General features: G+C 38.4%; 1 protein-coding gene across 4 annotated transcripts in view; it reads right to left on the bottom strand.

Moving 5' to 3' along the window:
- unc5a (unc-5 netrin receptor A) overlaps window positions 1-13,077 on the bottom strand; it is a 241,245-nt gene that overhangs the window by 124,457 nt on the left and 103,711 nt on the right. For all 4 annotated transcript variants that reach the window (XM_065263955.2, XM_065263957.2, XM_065263956.2 and 1 more), the window contains exon 2: window positions 1,257-1,478. In XM_065263955.2, coding sequence (XP_065120027.2) covers window positions 1,257-1,478 — 222 coding nt within the window. The remainder of the gene's footprint in view (window positions 1-1,256; window positions 1,479-13,077) is intronic.

Here is a 13,077-nt window from a genome sequence, read left to right as displayed (position 1 = left end):
TAATGCACACCCACAGTGTAACGGCACAACGGCCCATCGTCAATTATTTCTTACATATACAGGACCAGATTTACTAATAGCCTGCACCAATGCAATGCAAAAAAATCTTGTCGTTAAAAAAACTGCTGTCAGGATTTACTAAGTCATGTAGTGAAATATTAGCACTAAAAAAGGAATGGACATAGTTGTTTTTGTGACTGACCTTATTGCATATGCATTGTTAGGAGTTTCCCTTTTAGACGCAACATTTATAGGAGGAGACTATTGAAATGAATCACACAATTCCCCAATATTTAACTCCCAAAATAGTATGCCATTAAATTGTGTTAGCCATTATGTAAACTAGATGTTGTGACTGTTCTTTAATGGGCACCTTGTCAGAGAATCGACTGCCGTAATTTTTACTGCCCTGTGCGTTTTTTTTTTATTGCACTCTTAGGCTAACTTGCACTGTTTAGTAAATCTGGCCCATCATCTTACAGGAATTCGTAAATATTATATGCAATGGCTAATTTGAATGAATTTGTAGTGGATTACTCAAAGACGATTATTCGAAAAAACAAGAATGAAGCCTTGCACCTAAACCAAATCGTCGGTGGCGTGAAAGCAGATTATAGAGATCGTACAATTTTATAGAAATTAGTCTCAAATAGATGCCTAAACTCTTTTGGAGAGGACTGACAAAAACAATATGATAAAAGATGCTAATGTTAATCATTAAAACATCATACCAAGTAATATACGTTCATTAGTCTAACTGGAGGCTGTTTACAGTTGCAATGCATCATTTTAGCACATTAAAATATAAATTGTAAAAGATGTACAGGTGTTTTATATATAAATTGAACTTCGATCTTTATGTTACCTGGCAACTTTAAACAAAGCCTACATGTGTGCTAATCAACTTTACTACATGCTGAAAGAACTGTAATGCTGTTATTGTATTGAACATTTCTGTCTGCAACAAAACAGCGCTTACTGCTTAAAAAAATTACCATATAAGCTACATATGTTTGCCTCAGCTACGAAAATAAGCCAGGCCTGCTGTTGCCTTCATGAATTCAATAATGCAAAACAGAAATGAAACCTTATTAATAAAAAATATGGGAAGCAGAAGACCATTTGGAAATTGGCTGCAAAACACACATTGGTTTCCTGGGACTGTACACTACAGATCATATCAAGAAAGGATTTGTTTATAAGACCTCTCAAGTGTCATTTTGTAAACGCTGCGGGTCAGCCGTGTTTAAAGGTACCTGTAGCCGGGTCCACGTCACGCTCGATCAGGTGCTGATCTTGATGAACCCACTCGCCGTTGCATTTGAAGTAGATCTGAGTGGCAGGCGTAGACCGGCAGGTGAGGGTCACAGGCTTGTTTTTAACAATATAAACATCATCGGGCTCCACCAGGAAATTGGGCAGAAGGTCGGAGAAGGCCGCAGGAAGCGGATGCGTTACGGTGGCCGCATGCTCTCCACCTGTGACGAGAAGGACGATACAAGTTTAGTCACAGGTTTCAGTTGTTCGCACGTCCAAAAACCTTTCAGCAATGCAAACAGATAATGAGTGAATCAGATCTAATTTCACACTCTGAATAGCGTGAGCAGACAGATTGCTTGTGACACACCTGAGTGTAATACTAATGTGCATCCATTTTTGCTTGAATACTGTACAGAATGTCTTTTTCAAATCACAGCTGATAAAAATCTCTACCAATGCACGTTTAAGTAGTTTTTTTTTTAAGTAATAAAAAGTAATTTATTCACCCCCATATCATCCAGGATGTTTATGTCTTTCTTTGTTCAGTCAAAAATATATATATATTTTTTTGAGGAAAGCATTCCAGGACTTTTCTTTATATAGTGGACTTTAGTGGACCTCAATAGTTTAAAGTTTCAATGCAGTTTAAATTGCAGTTTCAGTGCAGCGTCAAAGGGCTTTAAACGATCCCACCTGAGGAATTAGGGTCTTCTCCAGCAAAACAATTGTCATTTTGTCCTCCAAAAATATTTTTTAAACCACAACTTCTCATCTTGCACTAGCCGTGTGATGTGCCTGCGCGACCTTACATATTACGTAATCACGTCAAAAGGTCATGCGTTATATTTCTGGAACACACACTTGCGGACCATTTTAAACAATAAACTGACACAAAGACATTTATTAATATCATTCCACATCATCATACAACATTTTTGGAGCGGTCCTCTTTTAATTAGTTACATTTATATAGCGCTTTTCCAGTGCTCAAAGCGCTTTACATATGAATGGGGGAATCTCCTCAACCACCACCAATGTGCAGCATCCACCTGGATGATGCGACGGCAGCCATATTGCGCCAGAACGCCCACCACACACCAGCTTATTAGTGGAGATTAATTATCTTTAACCAGTAAACAATGAAGTTTCACATACATTCAGGCTAAAGCAAAGTACTTATTTATTTATTTATTTACTTATTTTTGGTGTAATGACGATCGTTTCGCTAGATAAGACCCTCAGTTGGGATCGTTTAGAGCAGTGGTCTTTACTATATTTTTTATGTCAATAGGAGAGCCACAAAGTATAAAAGGTTGCATCCAGTCATAAATAGCATGTCTGATTATCAATCTGTCAATTTGTTGCAATGCAATAAATATGAGGGCAAATCATTCTTTATCATTTACCAGTCACATTTGTAACGAAGACAAGATGATTACCCTTGATGACAAAAACAGGATTTTAAAGGATTAGTCAATTTTCTTAAAAAAAAAAAAAAATCCAGATAATTTACTCACCACCATATCATCCAAAATGTTGATGTCTTTCTTTGTTCAGTTCAGAGGAAATTATGTTTTTTGAGAAAAACATTCCAGGATTTTTCTAATTTTTATGGACTTTAATGGACACCAACACATAACACTTAACCGTTTTTTTCAACGGAGTTTCAAAGGACTCTAAACGATCCCAAACGAGGCATGAGGGTCTTACCTAGCGAAACGACTGTCATTTTTGAAAAAAAAGAAAAAATGCACTTTTAAACCACAACTTCTCGTCTTCCTCTGGTCCTGTGACGTGTCAGCGTGACCTCATGCAAAACATCATCACGTCAAGAGGTCACAGATGACGTATGCGAAACTACGCCCCAGTGTTTACAAGTGTGGAGAAAGACGACTATTCAGGCTTTGTTGTATGTAAATGATAGTAATTAATGTCTTTGTGTTAGTTTATTGTTTAAAATGGTCCGCAAATGTGCGTTTCATATATGTAACACGTGACCTTTCCACGTCATTACGCAATTACGTGAGGTCGCGCTGGCGCTTCACAGGACCGGAGATAGACAAGAAGTTGTGGTTTTAAAGTGCATATTTTTAATTTTATCGTTTCACTAGATAAGACCCTTATGCCTCGTTTGGGATCATTTAGAGTCATTTGAAACTGCAATTTTAAACTGCATTAAAACTCATAAGTGTTGGGGTCCATTCAAGTCCATTAAAATGAGAAAAATCCTGGAATGTTTTCCCTTAAAAAACATAATTTATTCACGACTAAACAAAGAAATACAGCAACATTTTGGATGACATGGTGGTGAGTAAATTATCTGGATTTTTTTTTTAGAAAATTGACTAATCCTTTAATGCTATGCATTCTTATAATGTGCGTATGCAGTGCCTCCCGAACCACTAGGGGTGCACCTTTCTCTTAATTTTATGCGCCGCTGCACAGGACGATTGGCGAGTGACATTACTTTGCCGCGAGAGCAATTTGAAAGCATAACAAGCAGTCCAATCTCACGGTATATTGATGTCATATGACAATTGCTCTGTGCAAGTGTTGCATGCGATTATTAACCCTTATCGACATGGGTATTGTTTTCAAACAAAGTTAGCATCCGAAGCAGAAAAGACAGAAAAAGCGCATGCCTGCATAATCATATCACTGTATTATTTACTGCCATGCGAGCCACAAATTAAAGCTTGCCGAGCCGCATGCACCCGCGAGCCACGCAATGAGAAATACTGGTTTAGAGCCCTTTGAAGCCGCATTGAAACTGTAAACTGCTGAGGTCCACCAAAGTCCACTATATTGAGAAAAATCCTGGACTGTTTTCCTCAAAAAACAACTTTCATAATTTTTTTATGAAAGTGAAGTAATCCTTTAATGATACAATTATAACTGGGCTGTATCATGTGTACACCATAGATGTACAGAATGTATGATGATAACTAATATTATAAAGTGTTACGCATAAATCTATAGGAAAGATCAAGTTTATCTAATTTGCATATCACTTTCAGGATATAAATATAGCCATCATCACCACTTTTATATTGAATCTCTAGCATAACTATGTTTTAATATATACCATTACTAAAATATAAAATTACACAGTACTGTGATATAATATATGGTCATACCACCCACCCCTAGACGTGCTGTTAGAAATGCATGTTTTGTGCAGTATGGGATTGTGTTACAAGACAAAGTAGGGTCCTATTTTCTCCTGAAAGAGATGTAATCCCCCCACCGCACACAAACAATACGCACGTGAGAGAAAGCGAGTCCTCTTGTTAACAGGCCGAGTAAAAAGCTTCTGAGTGAAATGGCCTTGACAGGGTTTGCCTACAGCAGCGCTGGAAGACCATCTTTACTCTCTCTACTGTTAATCACAGCCTTTTAAGATCAGAGCTGATGGACCGCAGGCCATAAATCCCTCTTACCGAATGACCGCAGCATTTCAAAATATACTCGCCGGGCCCTGTATCCAGGGCTTTAACTCAACTCTTTATTATGCCCGGACCGAACGCAGCGACGTGACTGGCAGCCGTTCGCTGACTGACGGGCTTCTATCACCTACATGCGAGATAAAGGTGGGGTGTGCGCTCCCTGCTGTTTATGGATCAAAGATCTGTGTGACTTTGTGGGCGGAAATATTTCTTCTCTACGTGGATTTATGGAAGAAGCGCCGAGGCGGTTAGATCCGCAATGTTTGGAGAGATTCAATGAGAAATCATCATTAATCAGAGCTTGGCCCGCGCCGTGCGGGGAGAGCGATTCCTCTGTGTGGCTCGGGTAGAGACTGCATCCTATCAGTAATTTTGTTGCTTCATTTGTTAGTGGAAATGTTTTTCTGGGTTTTGTAATTAAGAATGAATTGCTAATTTATCCTTTTCCGCCCACAATGCAGAGCAATCAGCTTCGGCTCGCTGTTTAGTCTCTCTTCATACTCGCTGTCCAACGCCATTGTGCATCATACACAAACAGCCGCATGCTTTGAATAAAACACAAACACGCGCCGAAGCGCCCGACAGCCTCCAGGAGTGATTTTATAATGGAAAGAGGAAAAAATCCATTTTTAAAGCGATATCAGTTTTGCTAATTGGTTATTCCCTCAGCACCGTTTCACTTTAAAGATTAGCTGCGGGAAGATTCTGTTTGACTGTTTTCACACAAAAAAATAAAACTAACATCTGGGATGCTTTCCATGTACGAAATAATGGTTCGGACTGAATGGTTCTTTGAGGAACCAAAAAATGGTTCTTCTATGGCATTACTTTGAAGAACCTTTTAAGCACCTTTATTTTAAAAGTGTAGATCAAGAGTTTAAAATTAGAGAGTTTAAAGAGTTTAAAATGTAGATCAAGTTTAAAAGATTGGTTTTATATCACATACTGGTTCAGCAGACATGAGAAGAGATAAAACAGCAGTGGCGTAGCGTCTGGGCATGCAGGGCACTTGCAAATGGGCCCGGGCCAATAGGGGGCCCGGCCCTGGGCCCACCCCAGCTTTTAATAATTTTTTTTTTCAATTTAATTTTTTATTTGTGGCCGCAATAAATATATTTTGCATGCATATCATGTGTAGTGATTTCTTATTTCTCCATAATGTCTAATTTCTCTGTCATTTTTTTGTTTGCGTTTATTATTTTTTTTGCACTCCGCGGCTGCCGTAAACTACTACCCCATCATTTTTTTACAGGGCGGCGGAGAAATTAGTCACGAGTCAAAAACTACCCAAAACATTTTGTTTTTCTTTATTTAAATCTACCCTTTAAAGTAAAAAAGTAAAGTAAAAATATTTGACTACCTTATTAAAAGTATATGTTGTTAACAGACCTGCGCGCCACAGTTAACAGTGCCAATGGGCAAGGTTGGGGGGGGGGGCTTTGGCTTAAGGGCCCAGGACTGACTTGCTACGCCACTGTACAACAATATACAGTTTTCCTGTCTGCTTTTTGAACGACTATATACTATAGGTGGTTATGTCACTGCCTGTAAGAAACCTGACAAATCTCTTAACTCTTTCCCCACCATAGACGAGTTAACTGGTCAACCAAGAGAAAACGCTTCCCTGACAATGGCAAGTTTTTTCTGGCAATCCGTATTTCCGCTATTATCCACCAGGTGGCGCTCTTACCAAACTTATAAAACCCGGAAGTATCCCTTAGGCAAACAGTTCAAACCATAGACTGTAAAAAAAAATGGACGAGGCAACGTCGCCTCCCTCCATTGTAATGAATTGAACCAAAAATGTCCGACCATGGTCGCCGCCATGTTACGTAAAAATGTCAGATTGGATCCAAGGCATGCACAGAAGGAATTGCTCTTGGAGCCAGAGGCGGTGCCGCGGTATCAAAATTCCACCCAAACACTTGCGCGACCAATTCAACCACGCCAATCATAACGACACGCCCTGTTTCTATTGCATTAAATTACTAGTTAAAATGAAACTTATCACAAAAATGAACACTTGAACATATATCAGCGTGATAACAACTACTTGAAAGGACCAAAAATATCTTTCTGAAACTTTTATTGGAAGTGTAAATTACTTATTTATTTAGAGCAGAGTCCCATTGGTTTGAATGGAGAGGGCGGGGTTTATGACTTGTACTCCAACCAGCCACCAGGGGGCGATCAAAGAGCCAGCGGCTTCACTTTTCAAGACTTATGAGGCACGCCCGGTTCAAACTCTGTGTATGTTTTGATGATCCCTCTGAATCTGATCTCTGTCAAAAGTCCTTTACAAAAATGTAATCATCTTAGATTTTTGCTCAAAATGTGGTATTTTTATAGAAACCAGAGAACAAATAAAGATAGGATGAAACGCTTTTTTTGAAAGCAGAGGGTCTGTTTTTTCATTTGATATATTGTATGTTTATATATTTAAAGAAGAAAATCATAAAAAATGCTGCTGTTGGCTCGCAACTTTTTTTTAAAAACCCTGGCGGGGAAAGATTTAATCCCATGTAAAAGCAGTTTTCTTCACATGAAACCGGTTTCAATAATAAGCAGATTTTTGATAGTTATCCGCTTATTCTGTGCATGTAAACACACTCAATGTTGACTCCCATATACTGTAAGAGAACAGGATGCAATTTTAATATAAAATTATTCATTTTTGTTCAATTGAGGGAAGTCATACATCTGGGATGGCAAGGGGATGAGTAAATTATGAGAGACTTTTTCTTTTTAAGTTTTGAATAGGAAAAATATTGAAACTCTTTGGTCATTTTTTACCGCGATGCTAATGGTCTAATCAGATTCAATGGATTGTGCTAAGCTATGCAAAAAGTGCTAGCACCAGACCCGGAGATCAGCTGAATGGATTCCAAAATGGTAAGAATCGAATGTTTAAGGAAAATTAGGGGAGCTGGAAAATGAGCATATTTTTAAAAAAGTGGATTGTCCCTTTAAGAGTTCTTTCTTTTAGGTTTAATATTGGATGGTATAGAAATAAAACACAAGTAAATTCATTACTTCACCTCATTTTGAAACATATGTGACCCTGTACCACAAAACCAGTCATTAGTCACATGGGTATATTTGTAGCAATTACCAACAATTCAATGTATGGGTCAATATTTTACGTTTTTTTTTTTTTTTTTTTGCCAAAATCATTAGGACATTAAGTAAAGATCATGTTACATGAAGATATTTAGCAAATTAAAAAATATATATATATATATATATATATAATTTCACTAGTAATATGTGTTGCTAAGGACTTTATTTGGACAACTTTAACTCTTTCACCGCCAGTATTTTTTAAAAAAAGTTGCCAGCCAGCGCCAGCGTTTTTCATGATTTTCACAAAAGTTTAATGTCTTCCAGAAAATTTTTTTCTTCAAATATATAAACATACAATATATCAAATGACATTTTCAAATCCATTTTTGTGACGGACTTTCATAGAGTTCCCATTCAGAGCGATCTTTAAAACAGACACGGAGTCACGGACATGCAGCAGCTTGCCATAGGGCAATACTTCCGGGTTTAAAAAGTTGCGGAAGTGGATAATAGTGGATAAAAAAACCACCTAGTGGATAATAGCGGTATTGCGGAAAGACAGAAAAACTCGTCATTGGCTGGGAAGCGATTTCTCTTGATTGACGAGATATCTCGTCAATGGCGGGGAAAGAGTTCAAGGTAATTTTATCAATATTTAGATTTTTTGCACCATCAGATTCCAGATATTCAAATAGGTGTATCTCTGCCAAATAATGTCATATCCTACAAAAAAACACACATCAATGGAAAGCCTATTTATTATTTAGTACAAGATGATGTATAAATCTATATTTTATTGCAGAATGTTAAGTATTGTAATGCTAAAAAGTTTTTGAGTTCAACAAATTGTGGTCCAGAAATGATTTACAGTAAATGGCTTTAGCTACTTCTCTTGGTTCAAAAGAGAAAAATATATATTTTTTCTGGGTTCACTATACATTCACACTGGCATTTTTAACAGTGAACTGAACCGAAAGGCATAAGAATCAGTCTATTGTACAAGTCAGTGTATAATTTACGAAGTAGGTCAGATTAAGGGTCGCAATTTTTTATTCGGAGACAAATTTTGGTCAGCAATATTACTTCACACGGCAAGAATCCAATATGGCTGTGAGGCGGACCGTTAATACGATTCTGTATCACAGCGAACACATATCTCCTCATGAAACAGCGACGCCATCACTGACCTTTCCCGCACCTTTCTCATCTCCCACCGCAGTAAAGCAGAGCCCGGGTCATGCAGATAGCATTAGCTCAAGTCATAAACGTCAGCCTCCAAGCTAAGACATTAGCAACATGCCATGTTAATGCCTTTCTGCTCATTTCCTTTTGTCATTTTGCGCGGCGTGCTGACTTGCTAATTTATCAGAGTGAAATACAGTAAAGAGCAAAGCTATCGCTATTGAACCTCCTCTAATGTATCGTGTACGTGTTTAACTCTTAATGAAAACTAAATGTTCTGTGTCCAATGAAGGACATACATCACTTTCCAGTTTCATGTGTTATTGCCCCCCTCTCTCTCTCTCTCTCTCTCTCGTGCGACAAGAGACAAGTAATTCATCTTACAGGGATGTTCATTCGTTTAAAACATGTTCAGATGAATTGGGAATTCAACCCTTTCGGTACAAACATGTCTATGGCAGTTGATGGTGCAATCAAGACAATTATTGCAGGTCAGAATGGCTTTTCTTTGTGCTGATGTAAGAGCAGGTCTGTGGGATGTGGTCCATCTAATGAGGCTTAATTTGGCACATTGATGATGGCCATTAGCTCTTCATGGTGACCTTTTCTACAGACAAGAGATTTAAACATGAGAGCTCTGTAAACCACCAGACAGACTCGGAGAGAATCTATCTAGCTAGCTAGCTCCCAACCTACCTACAGTATCTATCTGTCTGTCTGTCCGTCTGTCTCTCAATCCATCCCCCACCCACCCATCAACAATATCTATCTATCCGCCTGTCTGTCCATCCATCAATAGTATACATCGTGTCAATCTATAGAGTCTGTCTGTCTGTCTGTCTATCTTCAGTATCCGTCTACAGTATCTGTCTGCCTTTCCATCCATCCTTTCACCCACCCATCAACAATATCTATCTATCCATCTGTCCATCCATACATCTGTCTGTCTGTCTCTCAATTTATACTAAATATTTGTCTTTCTTTCTTCATATCTGTGTACAGTATCTGTCTATCTATCCTTTCATCCGTCTATCCACCCACCCATCAACAATATCTATCTATTCATCTATACATACTGTATGTGTGTATGTCTATCTGTCCGTCTATCTTCAGTATCGGTCTAGAGTATCTGTCTGTCCATGCATCCACCCACCCATCAAAAGTATCTATTTATCAATCTGTCCATCCGTCCAAACATCTGTATGTCTGTCTGTCAAACTATAGTATATGTCTGTCTGTCTATCTATCTTCAGGATCAGTCTACAGTATTTGTTTGCTTGTCCATCCATCCATCCATTCACCCACCCATAAACAATATCTATCTATTTGTCTGTCCGTTCATACATCTGTCTGTCTGTGTAACTATTGTATACGTCTGTCTTTCTATCTATCTTAAGTATCGATCTACAGTATCTGTCTGTCTGCCTGTTTATCCATCCATCCATCCATCCATCCATCCATCCATCCATCCATCCACACACCCACCCACCCACCCTTCAACAGAATCTATCTATCCGTCTGTCTGTCCGTTCATACATCTGTCTGTCTTTCTGCAGTATCTGTCTGTCCATCTGTCCATCCACCCACCCATCAACAATATCTATCTATTCATCTATACATCTGTGTGTCTGTCTATCTATCTGTCTGTCTGTCTATCTCCAGTTTTGGTCTACAGTAGTTGTCTGTCCATCCGTCCATCCACCCACCCATCAACGATATCTATCTATTCATCTATACATCTGTCTGTCTGTCAACCTATACTATTATATGTCTGTCTGTCTATCTTTAGTATCTGTCTACAGTATCTGTCTGTCTGTCCGTCCATCCATCTATTAATCCATCAACAGTATTTATCTATCCATCTGTCCATCTGTCCATACATATGTCTGTCTATCTTCAGTATCTGTCCACAGCATCTGTCTGTCTGTCCGTCCATCTGTCTATTCATCAATCAAGAGTATTTATCTATCCATCAGTCCATACATCTGTCTGTCTGTCAATCTATACTATTATATGTCTGTCTATCTTTACTATCTGTCTACAGGATCTGTCTGTCTGTTTGTCCTTCCATCCATCCGTCTATCCATCAATCAACAGTATCTATCCATCTGTTCATCCGTCCATACAACTGTCTGTCTGTCTGTCTGTCAATCTATACTATTATATGCCTGTCTGTCTGTCAATCTATACTATTATATGTCTGTCTGTCTATCTTTAGTATCTGTCTACAGTATCTGTCTGTCTGTCCGTCCATCCATCTATTAATCCATCAACAGTATTTATCTATCCATCTGTCCATCTGTCCATACATATGTCTGTCTATCTTCAGTATCTGTCCACAGCATCTGTCTGTCTGTCCGTCCATCTGTCTATTCATCAATCAAGAGTATTTATCTATCCATCAGTCCATACATCTGTCTGTCTGTCAATCTATACTATTATATGTCTGTCTATCTTTACTATCTGTCTACAGGATCTGTCTGTCTGTTTGTCCTTCCATCCATCCGTCTATCCATTAATCAACAGTATCTATCCATCTGTTCATCCGTCCATACAACTGTCTGTCTGTCTGTCTGTCAATCTATACTATTATATGCCTGTCTGTCTGTCAATCTATACTATTATATGTCTGTCTGTCTATCTTCAGTATCTGTCTACAGTATCTGTCTGTCTGTTCGTCCATCCATCTATTAATCCATCAACAGTATTTATCCATCCATCTGTCCATCTGTCCATACATCTGTCTGTCTGTCAATCTATACCATTATATGTCTGTCTGTCTATCTTCAGTACCTGTCTACAGTATCTGTCTGTCTGTCCGTCCATCCATCTATTAATCAATCAACAGTATTTATCCACCCATCTGTCCATCTGTCCATACATCATTCTGTCTGTCAATCTATACTATTATATGTCTGTCTGTCTGTCTGTCTATCTTCAGTACCTGTCTACAGTATCTGTCTGCCTGTCCATCCATTTGTCTATCCATCCATCAACAGTATTTATCTATTCATCTGTCCATGCATCTGTCTGTCTGTCTATCTTCAGTATCTGTCTACAGTATATGTCTATCTGTCCGTCTATCAACATTATCTATCTGTCTGTCAATCTAAAGTATATGTCTGTCTGTCTATCTCCAGTATCTGTCTACAGTATCTGTCTTTCTGTCTGTCCATCCGTCTATCCGTCTATCTGTCCACCCATCAACAATGTCTATCTATTTGTCCATACATCTGTCTGTCAAACTATAGTATCTGTCTGTCTGTCTGTCTGTCTGTCTGTCTGTCTATCAGTCTCTGTCTGTCCGTCCATCCACCCACCCATCAACAATATCTATCTACCCTTCTGTCCGTCCATACAGCCGTATGTCTGTCTATCTATCTGTCAAACTATAGAATATGTCTGTCTGCCTTTCCATCCATCCATCAACAGTATCTAACTATCCATCTGTCTGTCATCCATCCATGCATACTGTATGTCTGTCTGTCTGTTAAAAATACATACAAATACAATAAAATTACAAAATGCATACAAAATGTGCATAATTAAAATGAATTACATCAGATATTACATGTAAAACTTCTCACAAAAACACTTACAGTACTGAAGACAATTTCCACAAAACTGTCCCATGCATTCCAACATATTTCAATGTATTTAAACGTGTGTGTGTCTTATAAAGTTATTTTTTAACAGCTGACTTGAGCGAGGGAGGGAAGGGGTCTTTACAAAATAAATTGCATGGAAAGTTTCCATATTTTGTCCACACACGATGCCGTTTATGATCAAGTCAAATCCTTTATTCATGACAGCATAATCCAGACATGCAACGCTTCAAATGAAACTCATTCTGTAAGCGCTGATTGATGGGCTTCCCACGCTTATGTTGTTATAGGGTTTAATATATTCATCACTCAGTCTCACTCATTTCATATGCATGCACACACACTAATTGACACAATACCACGAAAACAAATGCCCGCCACAAGAAACGCTCGGATCATGGATCAACGCACAAATAAAGTAAGCACTGCATAATGGCAACCATTTGAATTTGAAATCTGATATTACACAAAACCAATATTTAATGGACACACCGTCGTGCAGAATCCGAAACCGCCATCTC

This window comes from Paramisgurnus dabryanus, chromosome 16 (assembly GCF_030506205.2).
Source record: "Paramisgurnus dabryanus chromosome 16, PD_genome_1.1, whole genome shotgun sequence".
Classification (NCBI taxonomy): domain Eukaryota; kingdom Metazoa; phylum Chordata; class Actinopteri; order Cypriniformes; family Cobitidae; genus Paramisgurnus; species Paramisgurnus dabryanus.
This window is presented reverse-complemented; position numbering and strand designations above follow the sequence as displayed.